Consider the following 18,462-nt stretch of genomic DNA (forward strand, 5'->3'; position numbering starts at 1 on the left):
CATCTCCTTTGCTTTCTTCTGGACAGAGTTAACACCTGTTTTGAATCCCCCATGATCCTTGCATAAGTATTTGTCTATTGTTTAATTTTAATAGCAGCCCTCTTTCATTTGCCCTGTGTACACCTGCTCTTTACACTCTGGAGCTGGAGTCATTCCAGAGGGAGAGACACGCATACCATGATTGCTCTTGAATCTGTGGCTTTCTGGAGTGGCTTGGGAAGCAAGGCTTGACTCTGAGCCTTATTTTCAATCAAGGGTGCTCTCGGTGGCAAACAAATCCCCCTCTAGCTTTTTTCTAAAAGAAGTAAACCCACCAGATCCCCCAGCTGTGGCCTGGCTCTGCAAGGGTTAAACAGGGATCATGCAAACATGTAATATAAAGTAACTCAACCCGTCCCAATACTGGTTGGGTCTCAGCTGTCATGGAACACCCCAGAGGTGGCTGCATTTCAGCGGTGCTGTATGTTTGTAGACTGGGAAGCGTTTGGAGCTTCCCTGAGATCAGAGGAGGCCCCATGTCAATGTCAAACAGGATCACAGCCTTGAATCCCACACTTCAGACAAAGAAACAGCCTGGAGAGCAATACAAACAGAAAAAGGGTTGGAGAATGAGAACTGACAGAACTGCCCATGCGCAGGGACTGCATCTCTCTGCTGATGTCCGGCTAAGTGGCAATGGCCAATAGGTGGAAACATGACAATTCAAGACTTAGGGGGCACCAAATGAAATGACTCCTCGCCAGTGACTCTCATGAGGGTCAAGACCAGGGCTACTCAACATTTGTTGGCGGCCCAGTGTGCAGTTTGGGTGTATGCCGGGCTCAACAGGCGGCCCGTGGATGGGATCCTTTGAACATGACCTCCACTGGGAACATGCTCCATAACGGCGAGGAGTCTCCCAGGCAGGGTGAGCACTGAAAAACACAAGTGGACGGGCTGGCTGGAACAGGGGGGTACAGGGTGTCGACAGTTCTAGCCTCCAGGGACGAGGTGCTAGGAGGGCCGGGGCATTGTGTGAATGAAGCTATTTGCATATATTTGCATATATATTTGCACATATCTGCAACCACACTTAAGTTGTGGCCCTTGGCATGTGCTGTGAGTATCATTGTGGCCCCTGGGGTTTCCAAAGTTGAGTAGCCCTGGTCAAGACTATAACAGAGTTCAAAAAAGAGCTAGCTAGATCCATGGAGGACAGGTCCGTCAACGACTATCAGCCAGGATGGGAAGGGATGGAGTTCCTAGCCTCTGTCTGTCAGAAGATGGGAATGGATGGCACTTGATGACTCCCTGCTCTGTTCACTCCCTCTGGGACATCTGGCATTGGCCACTGTTGGCAGACAGGTCACTGGGCTAAATGGACCTTTGGTCTGACCCACTATGGTCGTTCTTATGTCCTTAATTTAGTTGGAGACTGGAAAGAACCCCTCAGTTCCTCCCTGTGCCTTCTTGACCACTTGCCAGGTGTGGACACCAAGCAGACCGTCAGGCACTTGGATCAACAGCTGTTTTGTCAGCGTGGCTGTGAATAAAAATAAGCAATCCCACACAAAGAAGACAGGTGCCAATATCTGCCATCTGCTTCCCCGATTAGCATCTTAGTGCTATACCTCACCGCCCCCAAGAAGGGCCAGAACAGCAAACCTCCCTCCTCTCCCACGCTCTGGCCGGGCCTGTGATGTGGGTACGCTGTCAAGCCGGGAAGACAGGACGCTGACACAACTCACCAGACACAGGACTCTGTTCATGGGAATCATTCCAGGCCTGATGGCGCCTCTGGGCTTTAGAGCTTCCTGCACTTCCTCGGGGATAAGGAAGGACTCGTTGTACCAGATTTCAAATTCTGTAAGACAAAGTGGGGGACAGGAAGCCAGGCTGTGGTAATAAAGGGGGCCCGGCTTGTTGTCTTCCTGGCACTCTGCACGATGACGAGACAAGCACCTCTACGGCCGTCTGAATGCGTACGCGAGTCAGTGACCTGAGCCATACCACAGCTGAGATACAGCAGGGGCTGGTCGTCTTCCTCCCCCTATGAATGGGAAGCAGGCACAGAACAGCCCAGAAGGGCCGAGCAGAGAACAATCTGCGAGTCTGCTAGAGGTCGCTCTCCACAGAGCTAGAGAGGAAAATGTCTTTCAGTCTGACATTTGGAAACTTGGAAGCGGCAGTTCTAAGCAGTCAGCACGTTTTCCGCCCGACCTCGCCTCCATGAGCATGCCCCTCCCCCCCGCCATCCCATAATGGCAACTGGGAACGCACAACAGGCAGAGCAACACTGTTTGAACCCGTGTTCTTAGTAATGATACGCATTTCCTAGACACTGATCTCTATAGCCTCGCTCCTCTGGCATGCTCAGCCCATGCCAGGGAATTGCCCCCTGAGAAGCGCAGTAATCCCCCAGGAATGGCCTGTGTTTGTTTTATAGCCTGGAGAGTACGGCGGAAGGAAGGAAGGGCTCTGCGTTTGGCTAGGTGCTGCTGACAGGACTAGCACACCACTGACTTCATTCCCTGGTTGTCACGTTACTGGGTTTTAAGGGGAGCAGCCAGATCACTGCTGCACCCCGGGGGGGGGGGGGTTGCCCCAAAGTCTGTACAAAGGGGACCACGTCAGGTGTCAAATGAATGCTTATGCTCTACTGACTGTATGTGTGCTACTCATGTACTTGTGTGGTGTCTGTATGTGGAGTTATGAATACGGGCTCTGTGCTTCTACTGGGAATGTTCTCTACTTGAGACAGAGCAATGGGCCTGGCCTGCCTGTTGTAAAGAGCAATTGGTCAGTCAATGACTATGCTAATTAGCAGGGCCCCAAGGCCAATGGCTCTCAAGGTGCCCAATACACACCTGAGGAATGTGTCTGGAAACCTGCACACCAGCCAATACCATGGCTGCTGATATGGGACACAAGGAAAGGTCACTTGACCATGTGACCTGCTCCACTCGGGAGACACCAGGAATGGTTATAAAAGACCATGTGGCGGTCTCCATCTTGTCTTCAATTCTGCCACTGATCCCAGATGTAGCCTTGCAAGGGACAGCGAGCCTGGAAGGACTGCTGACCCATCCTGGCATAGGATGTACACCAGAGACTTCTAAGTTAGCAGTTTGTAACATCTCTGCTGAGAGCCTGCATCCAGAACTTAGTGATTGGTGCATGTCATGTATTTTCTTTAACAACCTTACTCTCTACCTTTTCTTTCTTTTATTAATAAACCTTTAGATTTTAGATTCTAAAGGATTGGCCCAGCATGATCTTGTGGGTAAGAGCCAAAGTATAGATTGACTGAGAACTGTGGCTGGTCTTCTGGGACCGGGAGGACCTGACTGGGGTGGGTAAGATTGGGTTCTATAACCCCTCACCTGTGTGCAGGCCTGGGGCTGACTGTGGCACAGGGAGAGCTGGGGTATCTGAGGGGTTTTGCTCGTGAGGCTTCCTGCTGACCGGATTGGCAGCTGAAGCAGTCGGCGTGACTGGTTTGTGGCCTATTTGGGAAGGTCTCCAGTCAGGGGCTGTAAGGAGCCCTGAGTCTGAGCAATTCGCCCTGAGCGGACGCCCTCAGCGGTGCCCAGACCCGGCCCGGTCCGTCACACTGGTGTGAACATGTCACCTTCGAATTACATCTAAACACCGAGTGCGCTCATAGAAATGGTCGCCCCACTGTTTGCATATTCCAAGGAAGGCAGATGTCTGCAGCTCCAGATATGGGCCAAACCCTAGTCCCACTTATGCCAATGGCAAAACTCGGTGCTTAGGAGTCAGCCCTCGGCATATTTACCTGACTAACATAAGGCATTTGTTTCAGCGCAGACTGCTCCTGAGAGACACAAGCTTGTGCCCTGGCCTGTTATTAGAAAACAGAGCACTGCGCAGCTTCCAAATGCTGAGGACTTTGATGTTGATACATCTAATGTCATCAAACATACTGGGTCAAATCCAGGTCCCAATTGTAGACCCAGGCCCAAAGTAGGATGGGGTGCTGCATCTCTGTCCAAGTTTACTTGTACCAGAAGCAGGACTCCTCCGAGGGAGGAGGGAACCGGGGAGACGGTACATGCTAAAATGTATGGACAGTGCCCCCAGATACAAAGCCCCATCCTGCAACACAGGGACTGAGGAACATGGAAGTCTTAGGGTACATTGAGACTACATGCCTCTGCTGACAGAGGCATGTAAAATAGGCTACCCACCATAGTCAATGAAGCGGGGATTGAAATATCCCCGGTTTCATTAAAATAAAAATGGTCGCCGCGCTGTGCCGGCTCAGCTGATCGTCGGCACAGCGCACGAGTCAAGACGCGGATTGATCGACAAGGGAAGCATTTGTCAATCGCTCCCTTATGCCTCGTGAAACGAGGTTTACAGGACCGGTCGACAAAGGCTTCCCTTATAGACCGATCCGCGTCTTGAGTTGCGCGCTGTGCCGACGATCAGCTGAGCCGGGGATTAGCTGTGCCGGGGATCAGCTGAGCCATTTTTATTTTAATGAAGCCGGGGATATTTAAATCCCCACTTCATTGACTATGTCGGGTAGCCTATTTTACGTGTCTCTGTCGGCAGAGGCATGGAGTCTAGACGTACCCTTAGAGGCTTTGGAGAGGTGCAAAAATTGCAGGCCCTGGGCCTAGTGCTGCACTGGCACCATAAGTCTCTGGGTCAAACAAAGCGATGGGTGAAATCGATGAAGTTGATGATTACCAGTTGCATCAAGGCATTGGACTGCGTTTAACAGGATCGGTCATTAGAGGTGGGGTAACCTGTAGAGAATACGAGCTGGGATGGTGGGTCAAAGTAACACATGACAGGGTCTCTGAATTTAAGAGGCTTCCAATTCTGCAGGTGCAAATGTCATTTACACATCTGCTGACCGATCCTGGGAGCATACAGCTGGCGTAGAGACCCGAGTGCTAGCGAATGCCAGTTCTTGCCACGCGAGTACCTGAGATGAGTCTGTTGCGGCACTGATCCACCAGGTGCTGGCAATACTGGACTTCTGCTTTTAGGTCACGCAGCTCATCGAAATCAGACCTGTACTGTTTCTTCAGAGACTTAAGTTTCATAACCAGTAAAAATTCCTCCTCGTCAATTATGATCTGTCCTTCCTCATTCATGTACTCCCCTGTAGGATGAGAGAAGGGCCTGACGTGATGGGTTTTCCTGAGTGGAAGGAGAGTGCAGAAGATCGGGGATCTTACATGGAGGCTGATCACACATTGTTCTACGCTCTGGAGCTCAGCTCTCCGGTCCTCCCTAATCCAAAAAGGTGCGTGCCTAGGAGTGGGCTATATGGTCTGCCCTGGTAACGCCCGCCAGACAGACTGTGTGCAGGTATCACTTACGGCTTGCAGGCATTGTGTTCCTATCGCAAAACTCACTGACGTCACTGTGAGCAGGACTGGCCTGGGAAAGCAGACACTGGAAATAAAGTGGCCACCCCCCAGAGACCTTTCGCATCCAGCTAGCCCCCACATTAACAGAGCAAAGGCAAAAGACAGTTTAACTAAGTTAGGAATGTTCAGGTCAGCAGGGCCTACTGACATTCACCCTCGGGTACTTCAGGAGCTAGCTCAGGGGTGGACAATAATTTTTGATGGGGGGCGGGAGGCCATTCCAAGAATTTGGAAAGTGGTCAAGGGCCGCACTCTTCCATGATATGAATGGAGGAGATGCAGGGTCTGGGATGCAGGTTGGGGTAAGGGACTGGGGTGCAGGAGGGAGACTGGAGTCTGGGAGGGAGTTGGGATGAGGAAGGCGGTTGTGCCCTAGGGCAGGGGACTGGAGTGCAGGGGTTTGGGATGTGACCTAGGGTAGGAGGGGATTGTGATTTGGGGCGGGAGATTGGGGTGCCAGATCTGGGGGGGGGGGGCAAGAGTGGGACAGAGGGTTTGGGTGTGTTGAGTGGGGAGGTAGAGAGTTGGGGCAGGAAAGGTCTGGGTGCCAGAAGCAGGCTGTGGCCCAGAGACTTACTTACCAGCTGCCAAACCAGCCTGCCTGCCCACAGAGCTTAAAACATTTCCCAGACAGCCGGCCTGCCTGGCCATGTGCTTCATGAATAACTGAGCCCAGGAGATTCTTCTTGACTGCCTGTTACTCCAACAAGCAGCTCCCATTGGCTGGGGCCTGCCAGAAACCGGCCAATAGGAATGTGCTGGGGGCGGGGCGGTTCCTAAAACTTCCCTCCTCCCCTCCAGTTTTAAAACAGAAAGGGAGCCCTGCAGCCGCGATTCTGCTCGGTGCGGGGGGCTGCGGGGAAGCAGGGGAGCCTGCCTGGGGCTCCACGCTGCCTCGACAGGTTGGATCCAGTGGCTTGGTGGGCTGTATGCGGCCCACGGGCTGTATTTTGCCCAGGCCTGAGCCAGCTGAAGCAGACTCAGAACTGTCACTCTTTGGGAGCCCATGGAGGACAGGTGAGAAGGGCAAACCTAGAACTGATCTTTACAAAGGGGACCAAAGAGAACCCAGGCAGTTACGGAGCAAGCAGCCTGACGGTGAAAGACACTGGTAAAGAGTTGCTATAACGAGGGGGCAAAAATCTCTGAGTGTACAGAGGTGTAAAACCAGGAAAGTCCAACTAGTGTTGGGGCAGGTTCTGACCCCCTCACTTCCACCTCCCTCCACAAGCGCGACTTCAATGAGATGAGATGTGGAGCAGGATGTGACCAGGGGTGAGGTTATCAGAATCGGGCGGGCAGTAAATAAGATGCTCCTGCTCATTTAGGAGTGGGCCTGCTTCCTATCTGGCACTTCCTTTACCATTAGAAAAGCCTTTCCGATCTCCCTTTGGCTGACGCCAACTCATTCTGCCACGTTGCTGCAACACTGAGGCTACATCTACGCTGCAGAGTTTTTGTGCAAAACCAGCCATTTTTGCGCAAAAACTGGCGGAGCGTCCACACCTCAAATGTGTTTTTGCACAAGAAAACGTAACAGTGAATCAACAGAACAGAGGGGTTTTGGCGGTACCGGTATTCCTCTTTCTACGAGGAATAACTCCTTTTTGTGCAAGAGTTCTTGTGCAAAAAGGTGTATGTGGATGGGAAACGGGTTTTTTTTGCAGAAAAACAGCCTATTGAAAGAAGCACAGGTGCTTTGGTGGCCATTCTGTTAATGGCAATCGGAGCTTTCTTGCGAGAGAATATCCATGCAGTCTGGACGCTCTCTTGCACAAGAGCACATCGCTTTTCCGATGCGCTTTTGCAGTGTGGAGGCGCTCTTGTGCAAGACGTTTTTGCAGAAGATCTCTTCTGCAAAAAGCTTCTTGTGCAAGAAGCCTGTAGTGTAAATGTAGCCTGAATGTCCCGTCACGGGTATAAAATCTCAAGCAAGTTGTTGTAGTGACTTAGTTGGTGCTACAGCTTGTCTATATGAATGGAGGTGCTTTTCCTCTTCTCGTCTGGAGTGTTACCTGGCCAGCGCTAAAAGCCTCAACACGACAAAAGCCACAAGCATAGACAGGCTGGCTGCATCTAGACTGGCAAGTTTTTCCGCAAAAGCAGGCAATTTGCGCAAAAACTTGCCAGCTATCTACACTGGCCGCTTGATTTTGCGCAAAAGCACTGATGTCCTACTGTCCGAAATCAGTGCTTCTTGTTCAAATGCTTTGACTTCCCGTTCGGGCAAAAGCCCTTTTCCGGAAATGTTTTTGCGCAAGAGGGCCAGTGTAGACAGCTAAAAACGGTTTTATGAAAAAAAGCTCCGATGGCGAAAATGGCGATCGGGGCTTTCTTGTGCAAAACCGCGTCTAGATTGGCACGGACGCTTTTCCGCAAAAAGTGCTTTTGTGGAAAAGCGTCCGAGCCAATCTAGATGCGCTTTTCTGCAAATGCTTTTAATGGATAAACTTTTCCGTTAAAAGCATTTGCGGAAAATCATGCCAGTCTAGATGTAGCCGTTCTGTATATGGGAAGGGTGGTCAGAGCTTCTGTGCAAATCACTGATGCCCTGGGATGGATGAGAGGAGTGCTCCTTTTCCAGACATCCCAGCATTCAGTAACTAATTTGCCTGTAAAAGGTTAAACCCAGAACGGGGTATCCAGGAAGTGTTGGTATCCGGAAGCGTGAGAAAGTGTGAGATTTGGCTTGAAAGCAGTGATGTGCCTGCTGCAGTTCTTTGTGGGGTTTTAGAGCAAGAGCTGGGGAGAGAGACGAAAGACCCGCTGGGAGCCAGACATGGAATTTCCAGTGAAATTAATGGCCAAAAAGGATGGAACCTTGGAAAACAAATGTGAGTAGACAGGGAATGTGTAGTTAGACACAATCAGGTTACTTTTTTTTTTTTATCTCTGGTTTGTGAACTAGGAATGTTAGTGCATAGTCGAATAAATGATTAACTGTTAAGTCTGGGCTCATCAGTTAATCCTATTGACTACATGCACTCCCCCTTTTCTGCCTCTGTATCGGAGGCACCGGGGGAGAGAGAAGTAGAAGCCAATGCCCGTGAGTAGCTAGCTTTAAGAAGGCTCCACACGAGTACCGGATCTGCCTCAACCTCCCCTGGCACTGCTGCCTCTGCTAGAGACAGTAGTGTGGAGGGCAAGGGGGGCAGCAGGAGCCGATCACACAGGGAGCCGGCTTTCCCTCCCTCTCCCCCCCCAGGTAAGATGGTGGCCTGGCTGGGGCTCTGCGCTCTCCCCCTCCCCACCTCTACCCATGGGGGCGTGGGCCACCAATGGCTCCTCTCCCTGCCCACACAGCAGTAATGGCCACACTCCTCAAAGGGGGCAGCCTCACTCTGGGGAGTGCGAGGGTGGGGTGGGGCAAAGGGGTGTTGGGTGAGGATATGGTAGAGTGAGGGGGCAAGAGGTTGGGCTGTAAAGGTCAGAGGTTATAGGGTCAAAGGGGTGGGGATTAAAGGGTTTTAGGCATTGGGGGGCAAGGGACTGGGTTGGGGCTAGGCAGACAGGTAACATTTTATTTGCATATCTGCATATCCCTTATTTGCATAATGAATATGCAAATATGCAACTCAAATGTTGCCAGTCCACCAAAAGTTTGTGACTGGGTTTGCTGTCCATGATGTAAGAAAGGTTAGGAGCCCTGGCTGTAGGCCACTTACCCTGCTCCTCTCTCTCCTTCTTCTGAGCCCCCAGAGCCTGTCTGGCGACGTCCATCTCCTGTTTGCTCAGGTTGAGTCGGCGGGTGAGCTCGCTCGCCTTCTTCTTCCTGTCGCTGAGGATGGCTTTGTTCTCCTTAAAGATCCGGTTGATCTCGCTGCCCCGCTCGCTCTTAAACTCCTCAAACGCCGCCAGTTTAGCGGGAGGGGAACTGGGCCAGGGTTCGGAAAAAGAGAAAACCCAGGAGGGGTCAGTTGCTTCAGCATCAGGTTTACTTAGTGCACCTGAGTGGGCTGATACTCAGTGCCTGTAAATTCCATCTCATGGAGGCCTTGCAAAACCTTTGCCGCACCGTGGTACTGCCACTCTACTCTCCGCCACGCCTCTTCTCCCTGAACAGCTCGGCTACCACTAACAGCTTATGCTGGTGTCATGTTTATGAGGGTTAGCCAGCAGCCTGGGGATTAAGGGGTTAACTACACCTAGCCAGGTGGAGAGACCAGTAGGAATGTAGGAGGGAGTTTCAACCTGGGACAAAGGAATTTGGGTTTTTCCTTTGTCCTTTTGTCTCTCTGAGAGAGTTCTCTGCAGCTACAGAGAGGGACAAGCATGTCTCTCTCTCTCTCCAAGACACATTCTTCATTTTCTGTAAGCAGGGTAAAGTTTAGGTAGGTTCGTTAGGTTTTATTGTTTTAAGGATTGGGTGTGGGATCTGAGATCTGGCACTGCTTAAAGATGTTTTGGCTTTTCTTTGTAACTAAGTTCTAGGCCCATGGAGTTTCTCCATGAGTATATTTTGTTACCTTCCCATCTAGTCATTATGCTTGCAACCGGAATATTGTTGTAATAATAAAAGTTCTTTCTTTTCTTTTTATTAACCTGGCAGTGGTTAATGGTGTGCCCTGATTTTTGTTTTAGGGGTAAGATTTCCCAAATGATCTTTCCCCTGATTTCTTTATCAACATTTGGGTGGTGGCAGCGGAAGTTTTATTCCCAAGATCTAGGTTTTTAAGATCTTGGGGGGAAGTTTTATACCAAAGCCTGGTAGATAAGGCTTTGGGGGTACACTTGCTGGCCCCCACTTCTGCATTTATCATTGCTCTGCTGCACTCCTGAGCCCCCAGCTATACTCACCTAACTCCCTGTACAGACAGCTACCGACAGCTCTACCTGGCAGGCTGCTCCTCTAGAATAACTACCGCTTCTCATGGAAGAGCATATCTATGCCTATAGGAAAAGATCTCCCATTGGCATATGGAACATCTTCCCTCTAGTGCGGCAACAGTGCGGCTGCATCGGTGCAGCCTTGCAAGAGTGGTCAGGCTTGTCAACCAAGGAAGAGTTCCTGACAGAGACGCCATGGTCCTTAAAAAACTGCCTAAATTGACTCTTCTCAGACAGTTGGATCTTACTGACAGAGCCCTGTGTGGATACAAAATTAGTATCTGCATCAGCAAAAATGTTCAGTGGATATGCACATGCACATCCATGGAGGACACCCACAGATAGCCGCAAATGCACATGGTGCTAGATCCAAAATTGGTATCCGTACCCGTATCCACAAACTGAGCCGCAGATATCCATTGCTGTGGATGCAGATACCTGTGGCTGTAAAGCAGATATCCATGAACTGAAGGGCTCTATTTATTGATCCAAAATTCTAGTTGCCTCTCAGGCCAGTGTGAGAATGCAGGGGAGGAGAAAATGCTCAACTTCAGAAAGTGGTCAGGAAATATCTATGATGATGCTGGATTTTCCATGGAGTGACACCCTTGAGCTAACCTCCCATGAGTATCCCCCCAGGGAGCCACGCCCCAGGGCTAACCTCCCACGGGTATCCCCCCAGGGAGCCACGCCCTTGAGCTAACCTCCCATGGGTATCCTCCCAGGGAGCCACGCCCTTGAGCTAACCTCCCACGGGTATCCCCCCAGGGAGCCACGCCCTTGAGCTAACCTCCCACGGGTATCCCCCCAGGGAGCCACGCCCTTGAGCTAACCTCCCACGGGTATCCCCCCAGGGAGCCACGCCCTTGAGCTAACCTCCCACGGGTATCCCCCCAGGGAGCCACGCCCTTGAGCTAACCTCCCACGGGTATCCCCCCAGGGAGCCACGCCCTTGAGCTAACCTCCCACGGGTATCCTCCCAGGGAGCCACGCCCTTGAGCTAACCTCCCACGGGTATCCTCCCAGGGAGCCACGCCCTTGAGCTAACCTCCCACGGGTATCCCTCCAGGGAGCCATGCCCTTGAGCTAACCTCCCACGGGTATCCCCCCAGGGAGCCACGCCCTTGAGCTAACCTCCCACGGGTATCCTCCCAGGGAGCCATGCCCATGGGTGAATTTAAAAGAGGGGAAGATTACCTCGGTCGGTGGGAATCCTCCCTGGGCCCTGAGTCGGAGCGATGGGTTTCCATGCTAGCAGTATCCGGCTCCCGGGGTAGTCCCTCCTTCCCGTCCAGATCCTTTGTGGAACTTACCAGCTGACTCTTTGATGGGGACACAGAATCCAGCTCTTTCCCCAAAACAGGACTTCCAAACCCTTCCTTCCTGGCAATGGGGCTAAGAAAAAAGAGATGGTCAATTTCCTGCATGTGACAAAACCTGGATACGAAAGCGTCATGGCAGCAACCTGATCTGATCCAGGGACTGGCCGTCTGGGCCTGTTCCTTCTCAAGGGAATCTAGTGGCCAAGTCCAGAAGACGTGGCTTAGCCCCAGGTCCAGTTTAAGGAAGAAGAGTGGAGAATCTTCTCAAAGTGGCCTCCCTGCGTGTGTTCAGTCAGGGACACCCTCTGTGAGCTAGGAGATGACAGTGCAAGCTGCATGTTGGGGTGCAGCAGCTCCCCAGCACCCTCCTGGACCCAGAAACATGCCGGGGAGATGCGCCCCACTCAAGGGTACCAGGATCCAGCTGGCAGGAACAGAAGTAGCAAGAACAGGGGCCTCTGGGCATTCAGAGAACACCCTCCCATTCTGACTGGACTGTCCCTGCCCTGTGCTGATGGGCTGTTTGTGCCAACCCCCTAGTTAGCCGCTGTGGCTTAGCTTCACTCCACATGTGCACCTCTTTCCTTCTCCTCCCCTCCCCTGCCCTTGCACCCTCCCTCCTTCCCAGGTAGCTGAGCCCCTTCTAACTACACCCACCCACCCAACAACAGCACCAACGTGCCTTTTGCTGCGATCACATGGGTGGCCCTGCTGGGGTGATCTGTCCTTCCCCATGCTGTGCCTGTCTGGCCTACTGAGGCTTGACCGTTCCAAGGGAGGGACTGTCGACGCCTGCGTTACTGACACAGTACCTACCACAGTGGGCTCCATTCTGGGTTGGCCCTTAGGCGCTGCTGTAATAAACCCAGTTCATCGTGTGCAGTAAATCCTGCATGTACCAGCCCTCCACAACACCAACGGGCCAAGTCTGACATGGACTGTGCAAAGACCCTTTCTCAGCGGCAGATTTGTCATGGGCAGCATGTATCGGTGGCGGGGGGAAGCTAACCCACCCCAAACCATACACCTCCAGGGGGAGGGGCAGTGGCAATTTGGGGATCCCAGAAAGGTCTCCCCCTGCCACCGCCCCGGGGCTAAAGAAGCTCTTTGCTCATTGTTGTGGCCCTGAGGCCAGGGTGAGGGCTCAGAGCCTTTCCAGTCTTGGGGCAGCAGCAGAGGGACGAGTGGGGGGCAGGGTCTGGGGGGAAGATGCAGAGCGGGGCTGGGTCGTGGGGAATGGGGTTGGGCCACGGGTGGAGCTGTGGGCAGGAGGGGGGGCGCTTCCAGGCTCAGACCTCTACCAGAGTCCCGGAGCTCTCAGCCCCTCTCCCCCATCACCCCCAACAGAGCTTGCAGCCTTCCCACTCCTCAGCCAGGGCCACGGGGCCTTAACCAGAAGAGGCGGGGTAAGGAGCTGCCTCAAAGACAAGCTGCACACGCTGCCCATGGGCTCTGTGACCATGGCCCAGCCGTGTATCAACACCGATCCTGGAAGGCCGGGACATCCTTGTTGGAACAAACACAGAATATCACAAGGGCCAGTGGAGCTGTTTCTCCAAGGCCTGCCCTCTTGGGTAGCTACTTACCCCTGTGGGTCCAAAGCAGCCCATGAACCCCATTATTGCAAAGGATGTGACATGTCCCTGCCACAGGGAAGATTTCAGGAGCAGAACAGCACCTGGCTAAAGGAGAGGGCTCGGTGGTTTTACATGCCCACTCACCTGATCAGCTCTTTGCCTTTCTTGGCTTTAACTTTCTTTGCAACTTGTTTGGATAAAGGAGCAACTCCAATCCCGAAGCCCTGTCCATCCACTTCCCCCACCAGATGGCCCTCTGCATCAACCAGGCCTGCCTGAAAACAGGGAGAGCGGAAACTGTGACTGAGGAAGGATTAGCCCCGCAGGTGTCCAGCTTGTGATCTGCTCAGAGTGGCTAGCCTGTCCAGTTCCTTAATCTAAAGCCAGATTTGCCCCCTAGCATCGTGGAGGAAAAAGTATCTCCCAGATGAACTGAGAAGGGAAAACGCCCTCGAAATTACTTTCAGATCTAGGTGCTCGGTGCTCCCAGTAACCAGGTTTGGAGGAAGTAGACGCCACCATCACAGAAACAGGTTTAAACTAACTTTTAACATTTCTTCCCCAGGCCTTTATTAGAGCCTGATGTACTTTCTGGGTTTAACGATATCCCCGAATGCGTTAGTCTGACACCTTACAACAAACACCAGAAATCTCTGTGTAATCATGGTGTCACTGTGACAGGTTGAATATAATCCCTTCCAGTCCAGTATGGGAAACACCACATTGTGAGCACAGGAAGTCCCGCCTTCGGGCTGTACCAAGCATGCTCAAAATGCTGGGTGAATATAAAGAGAAGCAGCTCAGCTCAGTCTGGGGGGAATGCTGGAGAGGAAGGATGTCTGGTGGAAGCTCCTGCTCAGAGCTAGCCACAGACCCTCCCTGCAGAAGCTGAGGACTCGGGCTCAGACTACACTTCCATTGCTGGCAGAGCTCCAGGGAGCAGCCCGGCTTGAGGCACCTGGAGATCCCCAGACTTTGGTAGGCAACAGCTCAGAGTTGCCAGATGGTTTCAACAAAACTACCAGACACACTTGACATTACCTCACAATCTACATTCCATCTTCCTTAGAAAATAGTGGCCATTTCTATTTTCTCCATTTGTTTTCCAAACAATGAGGCTACGTCTACATTGGCCCCTATTCCGTAATAGGGATGCTAATGTAGCACTTGGGAATAGGCAAATCCCGGACTGAAGCCGCAGCCGCGGCGGGATCCCTCACCTCTGAGGCTTTGCCAGAGCAAAGCCTCAGAGGCGCGGCACCCCGCTGCCACTGCGGCTCTGCTCCCCGTGTCCCTGGTCTGCTGGGGGAGGGGGGAGCGCAGCTAGTGTGCTCCCCCCCCCAGCAGACCAGGCTTTTGTTTTGGACTCTGGGGCAGAGCAGCTGGGGCGCTGCCGATTGGTCCTGCAGCGCCGCTCTGGGCACTACTGGACCAACCCGGCAGCACCCCAGCTGCTCTGCCCCAGGTCCTGATTCAGCCGCTGCTGGTCAGTTTCAGCAGCGGCTGAATCAGGACACCTGGGGCAGAGCAGATGGGGTGCTGCTGGGTTGCTCCAGTAGTGCTGAGGAGCGGCGCTACTGGAGCAACCCAGCAGCACCCCAGCTGCTCTGCCCCAGGCGTCCCCAAGTCAGCTTCTGCTGAAACTGACCAGCGCTGACTACAGGAAGCCCCAGGCAGAGTTGCTCTGCCCCGGGCTTCCTGGAATCAGCTGCTGATCAGTTTCAGCAGCAGCTGACTTGGGGACGCCTGGGGTTCTTAAGTTGATTCTGTATGTAAGTCAGAACTGGCGGTCAGTTTCAGCAGTGTCTGAATCTGGACGCCAGTTCCGACTTACATACAGATTCAACTTAAGAACAAACCTACAGTCCCTATCTTGTACGTAACCCGGGGACTGCCTGTACTTGGCATTTCTATTGTGCCTTTTTTCTAAGGACTTCCGAGCACCCATAGTTAAGCCCCACCAGTCTGCAAGGTAGATCATTATTCTTATACCCATTGCAAGGGAATAAACTGAAGCGCAGTGTATGCACGGAGGTGAACCCTCAGAAGATGGAGGTGTCAGAAAGTTGGGAATAACTAAAAACAAAGCCGAGAGTGAGAAATATCTGGCATCCTAAATTACAGAAGGAAATCCACAGCTGCCTTTAGGGTGGGGGAAACATTCTTTATGCTGCTCCAACAGTGCTCAGGGCCATCGTGGGACAGAGGATCTGGCCCTGCATTTTACCACACACAGACATCTTTGATTCAGTAATTCTTGCGTATTTACTTTTTCTCTGTTTTTATAAATAGCCCTGTTAAAATACTGGGCCAGATTCTCGGAGGTGGTGCAGCTCTATTCTTCTGTCATGCCCGTCGCTGTGGGTAGCGCAGAGCCTTAGCTGTCAGTGGTTCCTCTCAAGCAGCGCAGGAAGAATTGGCGGCAGAGTGCCGAGGCCCAAGCCCCTACCTTCTGAGCAGCAGCGATGGCTGCAAAGTCACTTTTGTCTATCAGCGTGTACTTGCTTCGCAATCTGGCTTCCACTTCCTGCTCCTGTTGGCTGGGGAGAGAGAAGAGTCCTTTTCATTGTGCTCAAGGAAACACATCATACAGCCCCAACCTCTGTCATACTGTGGAAGAAAGCTGTGCCTACTAGCACCCCTACTTCTGCCCAGAGGCGTAGTGAGGGTGTTGAGCCCGACCCTGGGAGAAGGGAGGGGAGCTTGTACCACGTCTTTCCCTGCCCCCTCCAGTTTGGGGCTGGGCCCCTGCACGCACTAACCTCTGGCGGAGATGGAGGAGGGTTGGGCTAGGGCCGGGGAGGTGGGGAGGAGGCTCCAGCTGCTGGTGGCAGGAGGACGAGCAGGCGAGCCAAGGGATGACAGGTGGAGCAGAGGGGGACTAAATTAGTGCCCCCCTAGCGTGGCGCCTGGAGGAAACTACCCCCCGTCCCCTCACTACGCCACTGCTTCTGCCTCTGCTCTTTTCCTCCTAGTCCCCCTCCCGCTTCCTACAGTCTTCCCAACCAGCTTTCCTTCTTGCACCTGTTGTGACCTCCTGCCATTGTCTTCATCCCACCTTTTTTCCACGCTGCTTGCCCTTTTGGCCTAGAAATCTCTTCTGTTAAGACACTTATACTTTCCACTAGTTTTTTGCAGACTTTAGGGAGCCTTTTTTATTGTCCAAATAATACAGCTCCACCATATTTCTGTCATGGATGGCAGAACCATGAGAAGACCTGATCATCTTGCTTCATTTTAGCCCCAGAAAAGTATTCCCTGGGGAATGAAACCCATGCAAATAGCAAGAGATCTGGGCCAGCGTGGGGACCTGTGGAGCAGGAATGCCCATCCTCTGACATACCATGGGCACTTGGGTTTAAACAAGCCTCTTCCCTTCTCTAAATCTTCCAGCAGTGACATCAGGCTAGGTGTGTAACTGTAGCATGTGACCCCTCCTGACCAGATACCAGAGCACACGTGACCGATTCATGCAGCCCATCATCCAAGGATCATTCTCATGACACATGGGGTACCCCTGGTTAGCCAGCAGTAGCCTCCCCCAAACAAGCCATCAGGAGCTGGGCTGAGCTTTTCACAGCTGCAAGTTATTCTCTGACATCACCAGCAGTGTCATGACACGGCTGTGATGTCACAGACAGAAGCGTGGTGGAGTGTTTCCAAATCTTATCGAGGGCACGTTTTGGCTGCAGCATCTTACCTTAAAATCACTTTGAACTGGTTAAAAACCTCTTGGATCTGCCTGATGTTCATTATCTGAGGGAGATACAGAGAATTAAGATATAAGGCTTGGAGTGTGCTGTAGTCAGACTCACTGTGGAACATTTACAGAACTTGCTCTATAAGGCTGGTTCAAATACTAAAGAATCCCAGGGCCCTGATCTCTAGCCTCCGTGTACAGGTAACTCCATGAGAGTTCCTGTGTCCTGCAGTGGAATTATCGGGCCCATGTGGCAATGTACATCACACACGGGGAAATGGGAATGGTACTTGGTCCTGCTGTGAGGGAAGGGACTGGACTAGATGACCTCTCAAGGTCCCTTCCAGTTCTATGAGATGGGAAGCGACTGTCTAGGAAGGAGCACTGCAGGAAGGGATCTAGGGGTCAGAGTGGACCACAAGCTAAACATGAGTCAATAGTGTGATACTATTGCAAAAAAAGCAAACATGATTCTGGGAGTGTGGTGAGCAAGACACGAGAAGTCATTCTTCAGACAGGCCCATAGTCTCCTATAGACAACCACCTAACCTCAGGATGAGTCTTACCAACAACCACAGGACATATCACACTAATACCAACCCTGGAACTTTCCCTTGCAACAGACCCCGGTGCCAACTTTGTCCACATATTTACTCTGCTAACACCATTATTGGACTTGCCATGCCAGTTACAAGATCAAGAACACATATTCCTGTTCATCCAAAAATATAATTTATGCCATCATGTGCCGACAGTGTCCATTTGCTATGTACATTGGACAAACGTCTCAGACACTTTGCCAAAGAATCAATGCCCACAAAACAGACATAAGACTCTCTCACAGAGAGAAAGTTGTTGCTTGCCACTTCAGCCAGACTGGTCATTCCCTCAGTGACCTTAAAACATGCATATTGCTTCAAAGAAACTTTAACTCCAGACTTCAACGAGACGCTTCAGAATTGTCATTCATGGTTACATTTGACACTTTATGTATGGGTTTAAACAAAGACTCTATTTATCTGACCCATTACAAAGATAGCTTCCCTATTTATCACCCCAATGACATTACCTCACAGAAACTTCCCCTATTATCACCCCTATGTCATTACCTCACAGACACTAACCTTCCCCCCTCACCTCCACTCTGTTCTAAACTTTACATAAGAACATAAGAACGGCCATACTGGGTCAGACCAAAGGTCCATCTAGCCCAGTATCCTGTCTACCGACAGTGGCCAGCACCAGGTGCACCCAGAGAGGGTGGACCGAAGACAATGATCAAGCGATTTGTCTCCTGCCATCCCTCTCCAGCCTCTGACAAACAGAGGCCAAGGACACCATTTTATCCCCTGGCTAATAGCCTTTTATGGACCTAACCTCCATGAATTTATCCAGCTTCTCTTTAAACTCTGTTATAGTCCTAGCCTTCACCGCCTCCTCTGGCAAGGAGTTCCACAGATTGACAACACGCTGTGTGAAGAAGAACTTCCTTTTATTAGTTTTAAACCTGCTACCCATTAATTTCATTTGGTGCCCTCTAGTTCTTCTATTATGGGAACTAATAAATAACTTTTCTTTATCAGCCCTCTCCACACCACTCATGATTTTATAGACCTCTATCATATCCCCCCTCAGTCTCCTCTTTT

At 51.8% G+C, this 18,462-nt stretch overlaps 1 protein-coding gene across 7 annotated transcripts in view; it reads right to left on the minus strand.

Annotated features, from left to right (window-relative positions):
* KIF9 (kinesin family member 9) overlaps nucleotides 1-18,462 on the minus strand; it is a 54,266-nt gene that overhangs the window by 12,733 nt on the left and 23,071 nt on the right. For 6 of the 7 annotated variants that reach the window (XM_075922988.2, XM_075922986.2, XM_075922987.2 and 3 more), the window contains 7 exons: nucleotides 16,817-16,872; nucleotides 15,566-15,656; nucleotides 13,261-13,391; nucleotides 11,415-11,612; nucleotides 9,056-9,264; nucleotides 4,940-5,119; nucleotides 1,728-1,843 (listed from right to left, as the gene is read on the minus strand). In XM_075922988.2, the coding sequence (XP_075779103.2) occupies nucleotides 1,728-1,843; nucleotides 4,940-5,119; nucleotides 9,056-9,264; nucleotides 11,415-11,612; nucleotides 13,261-13,391; nucleotides 15,566-15,656; nucleotides 16,817-16,872 (981 nt within the window). Of the gene's footprint in view, nucleotides 1-391; nucleotides 574-1,727; nucleotides 1,844-4,939; nucleotides 5,120-9,055; nucleotides 9,265-11,414; nucleotides 11,613-13,260; nucleotides 13,392-15,565; nucleotides 15,657-16,816; nucleotides 16,873-18,462 lie in introns of all 7 variants that reach the window. The other variant, XR_012902148.2, reaches the window with a different exon arrangement.

The sequence above is a fragment of the Pelodiscus sinensis genome, chromosome 2, assembly GCF_052426305.1.
Source record: "Pelodiscus sinensis isolate ZL-2025 chromosome 2, ASM5242630v1, whole genome shotgun sequence".
NCBI lineage: Eukaryota > Metazoa > Chordata > Testudines > Trionychidae > Pelodiscus > Pelodiscus sinensis.